We start from the raw sequence: 19580 nt of genomic DNA, 5'->3' as shown, positions 1-19580 counted from the left end.
TCTTTATATTGGTCATTCAACATAAAAATATGTAATAATAATAACTAATATAAATCAATTTTCACATACCTTAATAAGTTTTGGTTTTTGTTTCAAATGAAAATTAAGTTTTAGTTGGTCGCTAGTTAAGATTCTATTTAATATATATACTTTTATATATATTTAAGATTATAGGGATGAAGCCATTCAGTTGTATTTATGATTAAAAGAATTGTATTCAATGAAACGGTTTATGTATTCATAAGTTGACTTTATTCACCATTAAATATATGTTCATATATCTTTTTTGTTCTGTTTATTACTTTCTCATTGATAATTATATTTATATTGATTAGAAGATGTTTTATATGTTATGAATGATTATATTTATATTATATGGATAATTTTTTTCATTTATTTTTATGGTTTTGATACTATTTAAAGACTAAATGATTTTTTATTTACTCTTGTACACCTTATGGTCAGAAATTATTTTTATTTCTGCATATTTATGTTAATCTCAATGGACTTTGTCCAAGAATAAAGTTTTTCATATTACTAATTTCGACCCTTGTAATGTATTTATAATACTCTAAACCATCAATATTTCCATGTTTTTATATATTCTCAAATTTACAGAGGGAGAATTCAAGGAGGAGGAGACATCAATACAGCTCTGGGCTTGTTACCTGACAAACTAAAAACTGAATTAGCGCTACATGTAAATTTGAGTGTTCTGAAAAAGGTAGTAACTCATAATTAAATAGCTTAGAAAGAAAGATTAATTTATATTTCAGTTATCATTGAATATATCCATTCAATGACTGGTGGACAGTAAATTATAAGTGATAAAGAAGTAGGTTGGAGAAACAGTTCTAGGACTGTTATAGTTATAGGACTTATTTACTTATCTCATAAGTAAATAATATTGATTTTACATTTTTCTTATCTGTAGTTCGCCAAATTTGGATACTTTCTTTTTATGACTCCTATTTCTCACATAACAAGCACAGTATTATTTTATATTGAGAGAAATTATTTTTTTCTTTTTATTCAGGTTACTATTTTTCAAAAGTGTCAACCAGAATTTCTACATGATTTGGTGTTAAAAATGAAAGCCTACATATTTACCCCTGGTGATTTAATATGCCGAAAAGGAGAAGTAGCAAGAGAAATGTTCATTATAGCCGACGGAATACTAGAAGTGATGAGGTTTGTAGAAAAAAGAACACATAAATAAAATGATATAGTTCATAATTTCAAGGAAAACTTTTAACAAAAGAACACTTAAGTATTTCTTTTCCAACTTTTTATTTTTTAATGTTTCTAGCTAATAGCTCATGTGTCTGCAAGAATAAATATATTATAACTACTTAAACATTACTTTTATAATATTAATAATATTATATGAAGGGGTAAATGGATGAAGGAGCTATATAACATTTTTTGAATCTTTAGTAACTTTCTTTTTTTTAAATTTAATATTTTTTACATAACCCCTTCATCCACTTACCCTTTCATATATTACATAACATTTTCACGATATAATAAATGTATAATAACATAAATAGTTTTGAAAAATCATCTAAAATTCTATTTTTAATTTCAAATAATTTACCTCTCTGAGTCTTTTTAAAAAACATGTTTTTCTGATCAATATTTCTGTTATTTTGTCGTAATTATTTACAAAACTCTGGTTTGAATATTATTAATATTCATATAGGCTTGTTCTTTTATTTTATTTGTTAGCTATCTGTTAATTTAAAGTTTTTATTGATGATTTAAAAAATTAAATCTGTACCGCTACAACCCATGAAGGGTCAGGGGTGCAGTACTTTGTAAGGAAGTACTGTTATTAGACTTAGTCGTGCAAGGAGGTGATTTAGTCAGAATCATGATTAACCGCCAGATGTTTACCTAATTAAGAGAACCCTCTTTATGAGGCTGGGTGGACACCCAAGGGCTCCTGAAGCCACAGGGCTGCATCATGACTACAGTGAATCAGAAAATAATTATCTATCACAGACTGATTCAAACCCGGGTCTTTGGAACTAGTAGCACAATGCCTTACCACTGAGCTAACCAATCCCTATTAATAATTTATTGCATTTCTTAAAATTAGATTTAGTTTATTCCAATAAAATAATACAGTTATTTCGTTCTATTCTGTCCTCTTTCAATTATAACTCAGTGTGGAGTAACTATACTTAAGTCTTATCATCACTGTTAGGATTTACAATCTTATTTTTATTATCAGTCAATCAACTCGATATTTATTAATATTGTCCTATATTTCTTAGATCAGATTTAAAGTTAAAAACATTTTTTATATCAAAAAATCTGACCAGTGTTAAGCTTTCATATTTAGAACATTAGATTGTTTAACCGATCATCAACTATTCAATTTCCGAGGTCCATTTAAAAATTTTTAATTGACTAAAAACATGTTAATTTTTGCTGTTCCATAATCAGTGATAGCTACAAACAAGCAAAACTAGTAACCTTATCTTAAATGGTTATTTACTTTAACAGTATGATTTAGAACATGTTTCAGCTTGATCAGTTGTAACCAGTGTTTTGGTATTACAAATGTACCACCTTCATATTTTTGTTGATTTATTTTTTCAAATATTTAAAACTATAATATCAACCATCAAATATTTACTATACGTGCAGTGTCTAAGAGAAATGACTGTTGAGCCTCTCTTAGCACGTTTATAGACACCCCGAAACCATTCATGCCTGCCACTGTTGATTTTTATATGAGACCATTCGTTGATATAATGAATGGAGTAGTAGTAACACCATCCAATTTATATATTTCCTCAGTTTTTCTCCCACAGTGCAGCTTATATTATTATCGTTGGGGATCCCAACATCAATAAGTTCTGCTTTCTTTTTTTCATAGGTCTATAAGGAGGATGTCTGGCTTATTATGGTGTACTGTATGGTCTGTAATAATTGATTCATCCCAATATAGCCTGAAAGAACCTTTTTGGAAGAGTCAATTTGGATGGTACTTGTAATAAGGCCTCTTATCTTCAATTAGGTTGTACTTCACAGCCAGAGCCTGATGCAAAATTTTGGCCACAGTGTTATGTCTCCGCAGATATTCAGTACCAGCCAGCACTCCACATCCTCCAGTGATATGTTGGATTGATTTGAGCGTTACTGAGCATAATCAACACTTATCTGGTGTTGTTGCGTCTTTTAACACATGCTTCCTATATGATCTGGTGGCAATCACTTGATCTTGAATAGCAACAACAAATCCCTCTGTCTCGGAGAATAGCCTTCCAGCTTTTAACCATTCAACTGATCTCTCTTTGTCTATGCAGCTTTCGTTCAGTTGGCTATAGAATCTCCCACGCAGAGACTTACTTTTCCATTCTGCCAGTTGTTCATTTTGTGATACGATTGTTGATTCAACACCTTTGCTCAGATTAAGTGCAGTCAATCCAGAGTCCATCCTTGTGATGTCGAAATAAATCCCTCTTGGTTTTGAAAAAAAGTATTGGCGTAGGGTCTGTTCCTGTTGGCAGGAAGCTTCTTCAATATTTTGCTAACCACGTCCTACTTCTTTTCTAGGTAAATACAGACGAACTTTAAAGGATATTGGGTGGTGGGTCCGTTCTTGTGTGAGAGTTGTTCGTACAAGGTGATCCATCTCCTGTAGGCTTGTATTTGACCATTGCACTATGCCAAAGCTTTAACTAAGAGTAGGTATAGCCCAGGTGTTGATGGCCTTGATTTTTGATAGAAAATTCTCTGAATTTTCCAAATTTTTGGATTTTTATGGATGGATTATTATTATCCAGTTTTTCTCGCTATTGCAGGTTGAGTATCTGAGGTGGGGGACCTAGAAGTCCAACCACCTTCATCTTTTGTTTATTTATTTATTTTATTTTTTCAAATATCTAAAAACTTTCGCACAATGCATGCTGTGTCTAAAAGAACCGACTGTTGAGCCTCTCTTAGTACATCAATAGGCACTTCCAAACCATTCACTCATGCCACTGTGGATTTTGGTATGAGACCATTGGTGGATATAATGATTGGAGTAGTGGTAACTCCCTCCAAGTGATACAGTTCCTTCACCAATTCCTGATATTTCCTTAGTTTTTCTCCAACAGTAGAGCTTATATTATTATCATTTGGGATTTCGACATCAATAAGTTCCGCTTTTTTTTTCTTAGATCAATAAGGAGGATATCTGGTTTATTATGGCGTACTATATGGTCTGTAATTATTGATTCATCCCAATAGAGATTGAGATGACCTTTTTGGAGGAGTCGATTTGGGTGGTACTTGTAGTATGAACTCTTTTCATCAATTAACTTGTACTTTATTGCCTGGGCCTGAAAATTTTGGCCACATTGTTGTGCCTCTGTAAATATTCAGTACCAGCCAACACTCCACATCCACTCGAGATATGTTGGATCAATTCCAGTGCCACCAACCATAATCAACACTTATCTGGTGCTGTTGCGTCTTTTAGCGCATGCTTCCTATATGATCTGGTGGCAATCACTTGATCTTGAATAGCAACAACAAATCCCTCTGTCTCGGAGAATAACCTTCCAGCTTTTAGCCATTCAACTGATCTTTTATTATTATTATTATTGAAAATTTCCAAAAAACAATTCGTAACAGCTTCAATGACGGAAATCTATAATTCATCTATAATATTGAAAGATGGGCTCTCCAAAGTCTCTTTCACTATTTCGTTTTATTAAAAATTTTTTTATGAAATAATGAGACACAAGTACATTGAGAACTCAAAAGTGTTGTTCTCCAAAAACAATCAAAATGATTTTGTTCTAATAGTAGGTCCAATGTTTGTCCTAAAAAATTTCTTGGAGGAAATCCACGTTTCTCAACTGGTATTTGTTTCAAATTTTAGTAACTATGAGTTAACTGTTTTACCTCAATTTTAGCAGTATGAAGTACCTTTTCAAATCTTCAATTTCCCAACTCTTTGGATTTTCAAATAATCGGGAATTTTTCACTCAACTGTTACGAATGTTGGCTCTTGCCTACAATAATTTTCTTTTCTATTCAAACATCACATTATCAGGATATATTTGTCATTTTAAAAGGTCTGATTGGTATTAGTTTTAAATTTTAGTAAATCTTTGAATAAAATGTTTTCCCACAGTCTTTCCAGTAAGAAGTATGTTTTTGATTCTCCAAATTTTCTTAATTTTTAAATTATTACAAAACTTTTCATGTTTTTAGCCTTTTGCAAATGTTGACACCTGAAAATAATTTTTTGTTTTTCTATACAAACACATTATATGAAGAAATACCAATTTCTTAACTTGGTAAAGGTTTATAGCTTTTTTAAGTTTTAGTGACTATATTGAGTAAAATGTTTTGTCCCAGTTCGAAGTGGTTTTTTAAATCTCAAATTTCCTGACTTGTTTGGGTTTTCTAATTATTGGGGGATGATACCTCCCTCTGCTCTACAAAGGGTAGAGAGAGATTATTATTGAGATTATAATAGAGGTCTATTGGTCACTTTACATGAGGGAACAGTTTAGTAAAAGATAAAAGTAGATGATACAATTTGGATCAAGAATAGATCAGGAGTGTCTAACCTGGCCTTGTCTTAATTCAATGTCTTTTTATTTTAGTACCACTTACCAGTTTCCTATAGCATGCTTACATGTAAATAATCTGTTTTTCAAAAAGCTCTTATTAATAATTCATTGAATATAATCATATTTAACAGTGAAACTGGTCGTGTCCTGACTACAATGCAAGCGGGAGACTTTTTTGGAGAAATCGGTATTCTCAACTTGGATGGATTAAACAAGCAAGTATCTTAAAATCATCTATAACATTTGTTAGAACACTATGATATGAATATCTTCAAAATAATAAAATAATCTAAGCATCATGGACAGAAAACAAACTACCATATTTGTGCACTCAAAGATTTATTAACATCTGAAAAATAGATCTTGATACCAATAGTTATTAATGACAAAAAATTGTTTTTGTGATAGCATAAATAGAATTAATAACAGCTATCATACTTCACATATAAAATCAGTGAAATATACTTACTGACGTTCTGGTGACAGGAAAGGTAATGAATGACCTGAGTAACAATTGTATTTCAATTTAAACAATCTCTTAAACTAATCTTAGGATAAGATTTCTACAATATAGTTAAAATATGATTGGAAAAGAATTCTTTTCACATGAAAGAATGTAAACAGTAAATATAAAAGTCTACTGGGATATTTGTTATTTCAAACCTCCTTAATTTGAGTCTGTTGTAAGGACACAATCTATAATAAAAATTATAAAAAGTATTGCTGAGTTAGTCCTGTATGTGCTACCTCAATCTAGTAAGGACTATTTCTTTTCAATAAATGCTAAATTTATAAATGTTTTATAAGCTAATATCCCATTAGTTATTCGTGTTGGTTCAACATCTATTTTGGACAAAACTGTTCAATTATACCAAATCACATTTAACACATACTCAAATTTATCACTCACCCATTTATTAATGTTAATATATTCTGCACTCAAATCACCTTTTAATTTTTAGAAAGATATTTAGTTACTAATTTTATAGTATTGGGTTTACTTTTCAAATAGTTTGAGTACTAAGCCTCAAATCTGTTATGAAAAACAGTTCTTCTGACTAAGAAAAGTATGATTTCAGACGAACTGCCGATGTTAGGTCTGTTGGATATTCAGAACTATTTAGTCTCTCAAGGGAAGATGTTCTTGCTGCTATGAAAGATTACCCAGAGGCACAAGTAATACTACAAAATTTTGGTAGACAACGTCTTACAGAAGCTAGAAACTTGAACCGAGCTTGGAAATTATCTGGTAACATCCTATATTCAAAATCCTTTTTTCAGGTATTATTTATCCCTGTAATCAACATTTTTTAATGGATCTACACATTTTTTAATTGTAAGAATATATAAAAAAAAAATCGTGCTGTAGAATTTGTATTCTACGCTTCTGTCACACTTCAGCTGGTGCATTGGTGCAGATTAATCAATTGATAAAATCTCACATACATGTTCATTAATAAATTACTGCTTTACTGCTTGCTATGAGTGTTTGAAACCATTTTTAAACTAAGTTTATATCAACATTGCTTCTTCATTTATCAAATAGCTGTAGATATAAACTGGTGCAAAAATGTATAGGAAACATAAATAAATTAAAATATGAACTTATTCAATAAATTTATGAATAAAGCAATACCCTTTAAATCATAATCTTTCCAACCAGAAATTTGTTTCTATTTGTATGAAAATATAAACTTTATTAAAATACAGTTCTTTGCTTGTCCTTAGTTAGTCTTTGGGAAATTTGAAAAATGATTTTTATGAAAAAGTTGGCATAGATCACTTTGAAAGAAGTCTTGTTCATACAAAACCATCTCTTGAAATGTGTTGCCATTCCAGTATTTGTTTCAAACTATAAATAAACTGGACTAACTGCTGAGAAAAATTGCAAGTTATCAGTTTTAAGATGATTGAGTGTGAGAATAGGCAGGCAATTTTGAGTGAATACCAGCAGTTGTCATAACTTCTGTTATTAATTCAGAAAACTGTGTTGGGAATTATCTGCTAGGAAATCTGACCTGTTTTCATAATTTAGATGGTTGACAAGAGCAGAGTGCTAAGAAAACCCTTTAGACAAATACAAGAATTTTAACTGACTTCCTTTTTTAAAAATTCATATGTGTCTGAATGGTTCAGTTTAAAAAAATATAATACTTTAGGGGGAAGACCATATGTTTAAAGTTTGTTCTTGATCAACAACTCTGTGGGAAGTCTTGCGGAGGAACGGAGAGCATATCTGTCTGCTAATCATGAGAAAAGTGATTTACATCTCCTGAGAGACCACCTAAGAAAATGTTCCTTTTTTTTTTTTTTCAGAATGTGAAGCCATTGATAATTTTTTGATTTTCATTAGACAAAATTTTTCAAGATCTCTCCCACTTCAATTAATTTTGGTCTGCTTGCATTTAACGATTATTTATAGTTAAAAATTTGTGTAGACTTGACCATGATTATCGGCTAATTCCATTTTTTCTTAATCTTCGGCAAACAATGTCCTTTGCTCTACTCTCATTTAACTAATTTCTCTTAATTCCTTGTATACTCTAGAGGTGCACATGGTCCTTGGCATTAATTCTCTTATCCTACTATAACAGCTTAATACTATAACTATAACAGTTAAAATAGAAAGAATTTTACATATAACTATTTGAATTATCTTTATTATGAGATGGCTAATGTTGATTATCATTCCAGTTTAAATGACATAGATCATTGTCAACTAGGCCACATCATAATATATATGTGTGTATGTATGTATATATATTGATTTACATTTCAGTTTATTTATACTTTGTTTATAATTGACTGATGTGTTTGATCTACAATTAATGTAAATTAATATAATATTGACTGTGCATGATGTAATATATTTTAATAATATAATCTAATAATCTTTCTTCAGGGACAAAGTATCCCCAAAGAAAGATTATTAGGTTATTATTATATTCATTAATCATAAATATAGTAAAATGTACAGGATTTTAAAAAATGATAAATATTTTGAAAATCACATTGAGTATGTTATCAGAAAAAACATGGATTTAATCTGCTATTGTCTGATTCAATCAATGATTAAATCCAACATGACCTACACCAATCAGTAAAAGTGCCAAACCAATTTTTAACAGTTGTATGAGGCCATAAAAATATTTCCACTACTAAATTATTTCCTAATCAACTAATATGGCTTCTTGGCCAAGTGAAATTTTATTATATTTATAAAAATTAATCTTACATTGCTTTTTCAATGTCAAGAAATAACTAAATTTTGTACTTAATGACTTTAAGCTGCATTAGGAACTATTCATTTACAATCAAAATATTGCACAGTATTTAATAGCTTTTTCACAAGCATATATTTATTTTTTAACATAATATAATTCTTTCAGCTCAACAGAAAAAAGAAAAAGGAATGACGGCTACAGTTCGCGTAGAATCAGAAACTGATGCAAGTAAACGAAGCATTGTTGAGAAAATCACAGGAGATGTCAAAGAGTTAAAAAACGTTTTTCGCAAAAGTACCAGGTAGCCAAGTTATAGGCTTAATATAATTCTTCAGAGCAATAGGCATGCATAATGCACACCAAGCATTAGAACATTTTTTTCATTAATCTCTTATTTTTAGAATTTTATTGAAAATATACATGTTTCAGTTATTAACAGTATAATAAATCAGTTTAACACCTTTATATTTACCAAGAAAGAATTATTTACATTTTAATATTTTATTTGTTTTTAATTATACCTATATTAATTTTAAAGCAAACAAATAGTATAAAACTTTTTACAAATTCACCAAGAATAAATTATATCATGGTCAATGAAGAGATATGCATGTATGAAAGTAACAATTGATAAGTATCTGCAAATCAAATTATATTTTTTCAAATATAGTTGTTGGGGTGAGTGGCTTTTTGTAAATGAAAATATAAAAACCTCTCCCCAAGAGTAAAAAAACCTAATCACTGATTCAATCTTAATAATAGATGTAGGACCATAATATAAAAAAAAAAACCAAAGAATCAAAATGATACTGAAAATAAAATAATAAAAGAAAATATGCTTTCTAGTTGTACCACAAATTTAATAATATTAAATAAAAACAAATAAAATGAAATATGTATACAAACCAAAAGGATCCTTTCTCTAATTAAAGAAATAATGATAGAAAGGAGATACAAAATTAAATGCTTAATATAAAAAACCTTAATCTTTTAGAATAAACAGAAACAAAAAAAAATTAAAATAATTACCTCTCTAATATTATGCAATGAATACAAAATAAGACACTTGATATTTGATACAATAACTAAAGAATGTCAATTACAGAAGATGAAAAAATAAAAGCTTGATGTATCCATATGGAATAAAAAATAGATAAATCTCAGAAGCTCTTACAAGATGGCCTCTGTTGTCTAAATGGTGAAGGTCTGGCGACAATTTGGTGATTGATGGCCACTCGCAATACTCTACCCCAAAGACTCGGAGGCTAAGCAGTGGCAATAGCCAGTGGGTGGTTGAAAGAACCAGAAATTAACACAAATCTCATACCTCAGAAAATTAGCAGTAGATTACAAAACAATGGCAGAGGGGGAATCGGGTTTCGATTGGTGTGTGAAGGTTTACAAATTAACATATGTGATACCTCAAAAAACATGGAGTAGACTGCCTAGGAGTTCCCATCAGCTTGTCTCAATGTTTAATTGTTCCTCATTCTGAACTATTCTTGAAACGAGGTCTTCATAAACCCACTGCACTCACAAATATAGAAAGCCTGCCTCAATGAAGTTTTTTAACCAACTAACTGTTGACAGCTGTTTTAATAAAAAAAAAACTGAAAGACAAAAAAAAAAGCATGATTGAAGTGTCAATTGGAAAGGTCATTAAAAAATAAAAATTAAATTAAAAATAAATCCTTCTTTGGGCTTTAACAATAGTATTAACTTGAAATATCCAGAATTACCAATTAATATTACAGAAATATAAGGATTAAAAACATAAATAATTATAGCTGCAGATTAAAGTTATTTCAGTCTACTAATTTTAATAGAATTATAAAATTACAGTTAAATGTTGTAAATCAGCCAAGCTCTAATTGAAGCATAATCTTTCTCAATATTTTATTATATCAAATACTTTTGAATAGATTAATTTAGAAATTGAAGTTTTAAATAAGCTAATTATTCTTACTCCTGACAATAAAGTATTTATTTAATAATATTTTATGGAACAGGTAATGCAATAAATATAAAAACATTCTTTGAAAAATTGATACTTTGGTCTTCGTATTTTTGAAAATCTAAGTTGATAATGATTCAAAGAATAGTGAGTATACCTCCCATGATAGGAGGATCCCTAGATGTTACATAGAAAACATTTGCTAATATCGACAAAAGCAGTCTTTGAAAAAATTTACTTATATCGAGTAACACTGTAAAATTAGCTATAAGTAGGAATTAATTCTGTTAAAATCTTGAACTAATTAACCTATATGAAACCCTGGTTCAATAAATAAAAAAAATTAAGAAATCAAGTTCTGAAATTAAAACTAATCAGGAAGATTAAATCAAGATTAGTGTTTTCAAGTTAGAAAAACTACATTACTTAATTTATCAGAGGTAAATTCATAAAATGATACTTCACAGGATGCTAGTTACAGATTATCAATAACAAGTAGATGCTACTTAGGGCTGATAAACCTTTCAAAAGCAAGTATATTGCCAGTCAAACCAAATTGTAACTATAAAAAGCAAATACACCCAGTCTTCACTTATTGATATAATGCTTGGGCATTGATTAAGGCTGATGTGAAAAGACTTCTAATTTTTGAGAGAAAAATATTGCAAAGAATCTTTGGCTCAATTAAAGAAGGCCTGATGAAAAAGGGAAAAAAATGGAAATTTAAGACATCCTAGAACACAAATAATGAAATTTTTTTGAAGGCTGAAGAGATTGGTAGAGAATCCTGCATGATGGAGGACAATGGAATACCAGGTAAATTGGCCAGGGAGGTTCTTTATAAAGAATAGGGAGATCTCAGATGGCTTGTCAGTGTCTGCACAGATGTGGGAAACTTACTAAATAAAGTTAATTGGATAGCTTCTGCACAAGATAAAGAAGAATGGCAGAACCTTATGGGGGAGACTGATTCTTTGATAAATTGTTGCGTCATATATTGATTTATTGATTGATTTGAAGTTGCATTTAGAAGTGAGAATAATGTTTTTACCAAACAATTAGCTAAATTTATAATTAAAAAAGACATTCTATTTGAATGTGGTTTAGCTTAAGTTTTCCGAAGTATCCCAGCCATAAATAATAAAAATTATTTTGAAATATGATAGACTTATTAATTACTGTGTTTCTTCATCTGGTAGACTATCATTAAAACTGTTTAGAAGCCTTAACATAATATGGGAAAGTATTGGATAGTTTGAATGATGGCTGTCTGAATTTTCAATAATATAAAAAAAAAAAAACTAAAATAATTTTAAGCCTTACAATGTAGTTTAACCTTATCTTAACTGTTCATTACTTATATGTTTCTCAATCATGATCTATGAATGAAATAAATATAAATTATTGCAATGGTCAACTTCACAGATTTTGCAAAAATCAATTTGGTCATTACAGAACAAAGAATTGGAAAACGTGTAAAAATGTTTAATCAAGGTCTGTGAAATTTTTTTTTTTTGTTTTTACTCAAAACACCAAGATTTTAACTTAAAACACCTATGAGGTTAACCAACAATTTGTATTCAAAATACTAATTTACAGAAATGATTAAATGTGAATATTTGTTACATTAACATTATTTTATATATTTTTAGGACTAAATCAGATTGTATGGAGCTTGAACCAACAAAATCTCAAGATAAAGAAAGTAAAGAAAGCATTGGTAAAGCAGTTCTCTGCCGTGTCCCTTGCATACACAATGAAGATACATCACAAGATGAAGAGAGTCCAGCTCCACAAAAAATAGGAGCAGGACTGCCTCTGTTTCAGCGGTTAAAACTACTCAAAGAGAAACAAGAACAAGAGCAATTAAAAAATGAAAGTAAAGATAGTGCATCTTCTTTTGCACCAGAAGAAGAGAAAAAAAGCAAAGATAGTGATTCAGTTGGAGTACCATTGTTACAAAGGATACTTTTGATGAAACAAAAAGATGAAAAGAAAGCTGGTGTTGTACAGACAACAGCTAATATGGCTGCAGAAGTTTTAGCATCAACAGTTAGGACACAGATAACTTCACCAACACAATTGACTTTAAAATCAAATTTGAAATATGATGGTGTTGATGATTCGAAGCTAGAGAAAAAACTACTGACTGAAGCAAATAGAAAAAAGGGTTTCAACAGATTCAAAGAAAAGTTAATGGAAGAGGGGGAAAGAAGTGGTACTCATTTTCCCTCTTCCTATTTGCCTGCTCCTACTGCTGATACCACATCTGAAAAAAAAAATCATTATGAATCAGACAATGAATCATGGATTTTAATTAAAAAGGCAGTCTTAGTACCTAATAACTCTATGGATCTTCATGAGAAAAGACTTACTGACATCAGATTAAAAAATACTGAAAAATCAGAAAGTGATCATGTTTCTTTAACTTCAAAACAGCCTGAAAATGCATTAAAATATATGATAGATGAAGAATCAAAACTTGATGAAGCAATAGGTGGAATAATGGAAGAGACAGATATTGTTGGTACAGTAGTAAAATCATCGCCAACATCTCCTTATCACAGTACTGCATCAAAGACATATGAGTCTATAGATGACTTATCCCCTGAATATTCTGGTTTACCTTTTGTTAAAAAGTTAAAAATATTAAATGAAAGACAAAAACTTGCAGAGTTGGAGAAAGAGAAACCTTCCAGGCAGGTAAAAAATGTGGATGGTTACAGCAGCCGTCCTTCAAGACCTCCACCAATTGATTGTTCTTATGGACTACATCAGTCGTATGAGTCCCCTCTAATGTCTCCTGAAAGTAATGAAACTCTTGAAAGGAGAAAATTAAAGAGTATTTTGAAAAAATTGTCATCAGCTTCTACTGCTCAATCAGGAGAATCTAGTTCTTCTGAAATTTCTAATATTATCAGAAAGAAAAGTTCAAGTGAAATGAGAAAGTTACTTCGTGCTCAAACAGTTGAAGGATATGCAGCTCGTCATAGCAAGTTCACAAAAAGTGTCACTTTTAATCATGAAACTGTTGATTTAGAAACCTCATCAACAGAAAGTGTGTCTGCCCAAATAGGAACCACTCTTTTAGTTGATAATAATGTAGAAAGCTCAGATATAAATAGAGATAACCAAACATGCTCAAATGTAAAGAATGTTTCCTTGCAAACAGACACAAACCAAAATGAAGATGTGACGGAAGCAGTTTTAAATATTGTAACATCTAGTGACTCAGTAAATAGTGTATTTAAGGCAGTTCAAAAGTGGGAGGCAATTCAGGAATCAACTACATCTGAAGGTCAAAGTGAAAAAGAAAAGGGAGGAGCTGCATATGTAAACATCCAAAGAGAGATCATTACCACTATATTTGAAGAAATCAGAAAAGCAATAGATGAACACTTAGTAAGTTTTAAATATAGTCAATAAGATAAATTCCTACAGCATATCATTTACTATGATTAAATGCTTTGTTTTATGTTAAAGGGAAACATTGAATCAAAATATGTAGACCAATATATCAGGCTACAATTAGAAGTTAAAAGGAGAGATGACTTAATAATGGAATTACAAAGGAGGCTTTCTGAGTTAGAGGTAAATTATAGATTAAAGTGTCTATAGATGTTACAGATTGAGTTTCATCATAGTTAGTAATTTATATATTCACACTTTATCAAAAGTATTTATTAATGCAATGAATGTTTCTATTTACATAACAAAAATACTTTAGTATTAAAAAGGGATGTGAAAAAAATAATCATAAATGATGCATTACTGTATTATTAAAGATTTTTGATGATAAACAGACCTAATAAAAATAAATAAAATATATTCTCCATCTGTGATGGTAAAGTAAACAATCCTTGATGGAAATAAAAGTGAAATGCTTTATCTGATAAAATAAAATAATCACACCAATAATGAAACGTTTCTCTCTTAATTGCTTAATAATAATTACAAATAAATAAAAACTACAGGAAAATAAATCAACAAAAATATAAAATATATTGCTATGATCCCTTTTGGGTCCATCTATGCTTATTAGTAATTCAATAGAATTAATTTTCTTAGTTGGGAGGTAAGGTATTTTAGTAACACTTATAAAATGGAAGGTTACATGACATAATTTTGTTTCCTATTTAAATTGCTAGCATGCTGCAATACTAAAAAAATAATATACTTTTTTTTTTTAATATGAAAATTAATTGATTAATTTTAATCCTATTGAAGTAATGTTCTTTTTCCATCTTGGCAATTTATTTTTTTTAAATTGATTTTGTGGAAGTGATAACTTTCGATTAAAATCCATATATCCATGGACTTTATTTATTATTTATGATTAAAGATAAACCTAATTAAGAATTGTTTAAGTGTGGAATAAACCCATGGTTCTAGGTCCCTTAAAAAACATGTCATAGCAAATATTGGCTGCCATATTGGTAGATTTTAAGAAGTATTTTATTTATTAAAGATCATTGAGGTTTATTGATATTGAATTACCTTATAACTAATTATTTATTAAATGACTAATTTTTTTCAATTTAACAGAATATACCAGTTAGTATGGTGCTATCCGAGGATGAGGATGATGAAGAAGAAGTCAGCTATTATGAACACCAGTCAGCTGGTACCCCAAGCGTTTCTTATCGTGATTTGTCAAAAAGCCTTTCTCAGAGCCAGTCACACAGTCAATCAGAATCCACCATCATAAGAATTGAAAGTGATGACTCAACTGATGAAGAAGAAGTATTTTTTTCAAATCACACTGACTGGGAAATACACTTGCTAGCTGAAGAACTGGCGAGAAGAGAAAGAACAAGAAGAAGAGCAATCAGCTTTGACGTCAGTCAACTCCAACCCAGACCAACAATTGATGAATTGAGTGAACATGAAGAAACTGAATCTTCATTTTACGCAGTGGAAAGTCCTCCAAGACCTGAAGAGAGAATAAATTTAGAAGAAACTGAATATAGACATTGTCCAACAGTTTATATGACAAGAAGAAGCCTATCAGCCAACAGTATTCAGACACAAGTTTCAAGAAGAATTATACGACAGAAGCATTATAGCCTTAATGGCACAGAATTTGAAGAATCCACACTAACCAGGCGTCCACTTCAAGCTTTATCAAGTAAAACCATGAAGTAAAAACAAAGGGGTTACTTGTTTGAGCTTTACAATAATTGGTGTTATAACATTAAGTGTCATAAATGTTATATCTTTCCTGTTTTCAAAAATTATTTAAATGTGAAAGCTTAATGTTGACTAGATGTATTTCTCGCACAATGTATCATGACATGCAGTAACATATTTTCTATTAATACTTGCATGTATAATTTAAATAATGGGATGAGTGCTTGACATATTTTTTATATCAGAAGAAACGTCATGTCTGCATTTGAAGAGATTCAGTTAGGGAACAAGTAAAATGAAGTTTTGTTAGAGGAATAGCTGAGATTATTTTATAAGTAATAATATTTTATAAATGTAGTTTAACATTCAATGATTCACATTATTTATTATCTTTCAAAATAAATACATTAGTAAGTCCCAAACTGATTGATTTTTACAAGTTTGTTTATATCAAAACATGGTATTCAAAAAATGTTAAATATTTTTATATTTAAATAATATTTAAGGTTTTAAATTTTTGAAGTAATTTAATAAAATTGAAGATAACCAGAAAGAACAGTAATGGATACTTTCTAAGAACTAAGCACACAATGAAGATGTAATGTATGTTGAATATGTATTGGGATATGTGGGAGCCTAAAGCAGGTTTACATTTTTTAAGTGTTAGAATGTCTACTAATGATCTTTACATATTCTATTACTGAAATTTCCATTAAATGTACCTGTTTCTTTTTATATTGTTAAGTTTACTTGTTTTATTTCTTTGAAATGTTTTTCTCTTGATGTATGTCAATAAACTATTTTATGTAATGTAAGTATTGCCATTGTTACAGTCTTTTACATATACTCATGAACCACAAGCCCTTAAAATTTCCATTAATATTAATTGACCAGAAAGACAATAAGTTGCATATTATAAAAAATTTAAATGATAATGCATCATCACATACACATAGTGGAAGTAATGTATTAGCACATTCGGAGAAGGGTACCAAAGTGGCTTGAATTTGAACTTTTTTTGTTATTTATTTATTTATTGATATTTACAACTGTATAAAAAAAAATACAACAAGTAAATTTGATCATAATGACATAATGATATGATACAGGATGTAGAGAAACTACCCAGTAGTAGAACTCTAAAAACAGTTTACAATATAAGGTCACGAGGCCATCTTCTTTTCAGGCACCTCGGAGGATTGCCAGGAATGGAAGAGGAAGCAAGGTTAGAAACTAGTGGGTTTGGGTGGTTAGGGAGTTTATTATGGAAGGAATAATATCGGGTTCGGGCTAGATCGGTTACATAAGGAACATTTAGGTCTTTATGGATGGTTTTATTAGTAACAAAATAAGGAGCATTGAGGATTGAATTTGAACTTGAATTGAACCTTGAAAGGTTGTGGATTAGATACCCACCTGATCAGTCAACATTGATTTTGTGGCAGGCCTGAGAAATGAATCTCTACAAATCTGGTGCTATAAAGGACTTCAATGGAAAACTGAGCCCAAAAAGAAAAATCATATCACACACACATTCACTGTGTCATATATGTTGGTCAGCATTGAAATACATGGCAAACCATTAGATTTTAAAAAAATTGAAAAGGATCCAAGTTATAGCTCTGGTGGAGGTTAAACCTGTCTACAAAGGTGCATGTGTATGTTTAATTAATTTTAAAAAATCTACTTTTTAATAAATACTCTCTTAAATGTTGACATTTCCTCTTTACTCCATATTCTACTATATTTCGGAAACATATAAGAAGTCTATGTCCTCCTTCTTTATTAGGTTAAATAGAGTTTCGTTTTGAAATTGGTGAGCTCTTTACTGTGTAAGTCTCATTTGTACAAGATGATCCATCTTTTCTAGGCTATTGTTTAACCATTGTAGTTCGCCAGTTATAACTTAGGATTAACTCAAGTATTGAATACTTTTACTTTTTTCTTTCCGGATAGTTGAGTTGTGAATACTTTTCACAACTTCATTCTGAACATTATTAGAAGCTCTAGCTGCATATCCTTTCAGGCAATTTTTGATGTTGCATAACCAAGTTTTTATTTCACTGATTAGCTCTTAGTTCCTTGATGCACACTTCTTCATTCATCAAGATGTTCAGGTTACTGCTTCCCTTTTTCACATAGAGCAGTATATATCATAAAGACTTTTGGTCTTATATTAGTTAGTTCCAGGGTTTGATATATTTTTTTATTTTTACATATAGTTTGAGATCATTCTTGTACCTGTTGTAGCTATTATGTGTTTGTTGATGAGTTTGTGGCTTCTTCCTTTTCAGTTCCAGCTTAATTCCTTCAAAGAATCCAGTTTAATGGGAATAGCACTGTACAAAACCAAAGGGAGCTAAAAAAAAATTTCCTTGTATATATTATATATTTACTTCTCAGAATTTTAATTAAGCTATTAATACTTGTTGCTCAGATGTTCAGGAACTGTGTGGCACACAATTAAAACCCATTCACCCCAAAAGGTCTGATACAATTAAAATATTTCAAATTTTTTCATGTTCAATTTTTATTATTAAAAAAACGAAATATGAAAATTTGTATTCAATTATATATATAAATATGTATATAAATTTAAATAAATGTAAAGCAACAAATAATTAAAAAACATAAAAATGCAGATTAAAGAGGAAGCACCGACATTTGAGTGAGTGTCTAAGACATATTTTTCGTAAATCGTAAAATTCATATTTAAAAAACTTAGTCAAGAGCTACAACCTTGATCCTTTGTAATTTTTTGTTAAGTATAATCACATACAAATTATAGGATTGAGGTCATTCTTTCCATTGTTAAGTAACCTCTTTTGTTAAAACAAATCTTCCTTGCTCAGTTTTCCTAAAATAAACTCTCTTGTGATCATTTATGCCTAAATATTTTTACTAAATAATCTTACTAAAGCCTATTGTAATTTCACTCTTCTTTCTGATTTACAGTTCCGTTTTAGAGTATTAAGTTTATCATTAAATGTATATTACTCAATAAACCTCTTATAAAAATATATGAGATGGTGGGGATGCGGTCAGTGAGAAAACAAATTAATAAAAATCTTATTTATAAGTGCCAACGTTTTGGCTAGAATTTCTAGCCTTCATAAGGGCTAAGAACAAAAAACAAGATAACAACTAGTGAATGGTTATATATGTATGTATATACTTTCTGTTTATCACTCAAATGTAACTTGCTAAAGCCCTTTTCCCACTTCAATAGTTGTGTCAAGTCAATAGTCTTTAATGTTCCAGTTAGTGTAAAAAAATAAAATATCCTATTGTATTAGAGGAACTTTTAAAGGATATACAATATTTTAAAAATAATTAATACATTTTGTCCTCCTTTTTGTAACACACTATTCAAAATTTTTCTTTTCAAAATACCTGCTAGTTTCTACATGAAGTTCAAAGTTGATACATTTAGTTTTATATAATTCCAAAATGGCTGAAAGTTTGCTAATACCTTGACGACAGTAATATTAGTAAGTTTTTAAAATGTTTAATGTACTTTTCGTGCTGGAAACAATGGGATAATTCGAGTTGCGAAAATCAGGATATGGCGCGAGTACTTAAGACCACTTTCGAAATTAACTACCTTGCACCCAACTGCGGAGTAATTTTGATTTGAAAATTTTCCTTATATATATTCATATAGGCTATATTTGAGCTTTTTATTTTTTT

General features: G+C 29.8%; 1 protein-coding gene across 1 annotated transcript in view; it reads left to right on the top strand.

Moving 5' to 3' along the window:
- Cngl (Cyclic nucleotide-gated ion channel-like) overlaps positions 1-16602 on the top strand; it is a 64772-nt gene extending 48170 nt beyond the window's left edge. Inside the window, exons 9-16 of the mRNA XM_067045703.1 lie at positions 619-724; positions 1037-1191; positions 5714-5797; positions 6662-6831; positions 8972-9107; positions 12413-14162; positions 14244-14351; positions 15306-16602. Of these exons, the coding sequence (XP_066901804.1) occupies positions 619-724; positions 1037-1191; positions 5714-5797; positions 6662-6831; positions 8972-9107; positions 12413-14162; positions 14244-14351; positions 15306-15905 (3109 nt within the window). The 3' untranslated portion in view covers positions 15906-16602. The remainder of the gene's footprint in view (positions 1-618; positions 725-1036; positions 1192-5713; positions 5798-6661; positions 6832-8971; positions 9108-12412; positions 14163-14243; positions 14352-15305) is intronic.
- The last annotated feature ends 2978 nt before the right edge of the window (positions 16603-19580 follow it).

This window comes from Halyomorpha halys, unplaced genomic scaffold, assembly GCF_000696795.3.
Source record: "Halyomorpha halys isolate HHAL.00 unplaced genomic scaffold, Hhal_1.1 Scaffold525.1, whole genome shotgun sequence".
Lineage (NCBI taxonomy): Eukaryota > Metazoa > Arthropoda > Insecta > Hemiptera > Pentatomidae > Halyomorpha > Halyomorpha halys.
Note: the sequence above shows the minus strand (reverse complement) of the source record. Positions and strands in the feature narration are given on the sequence as shown.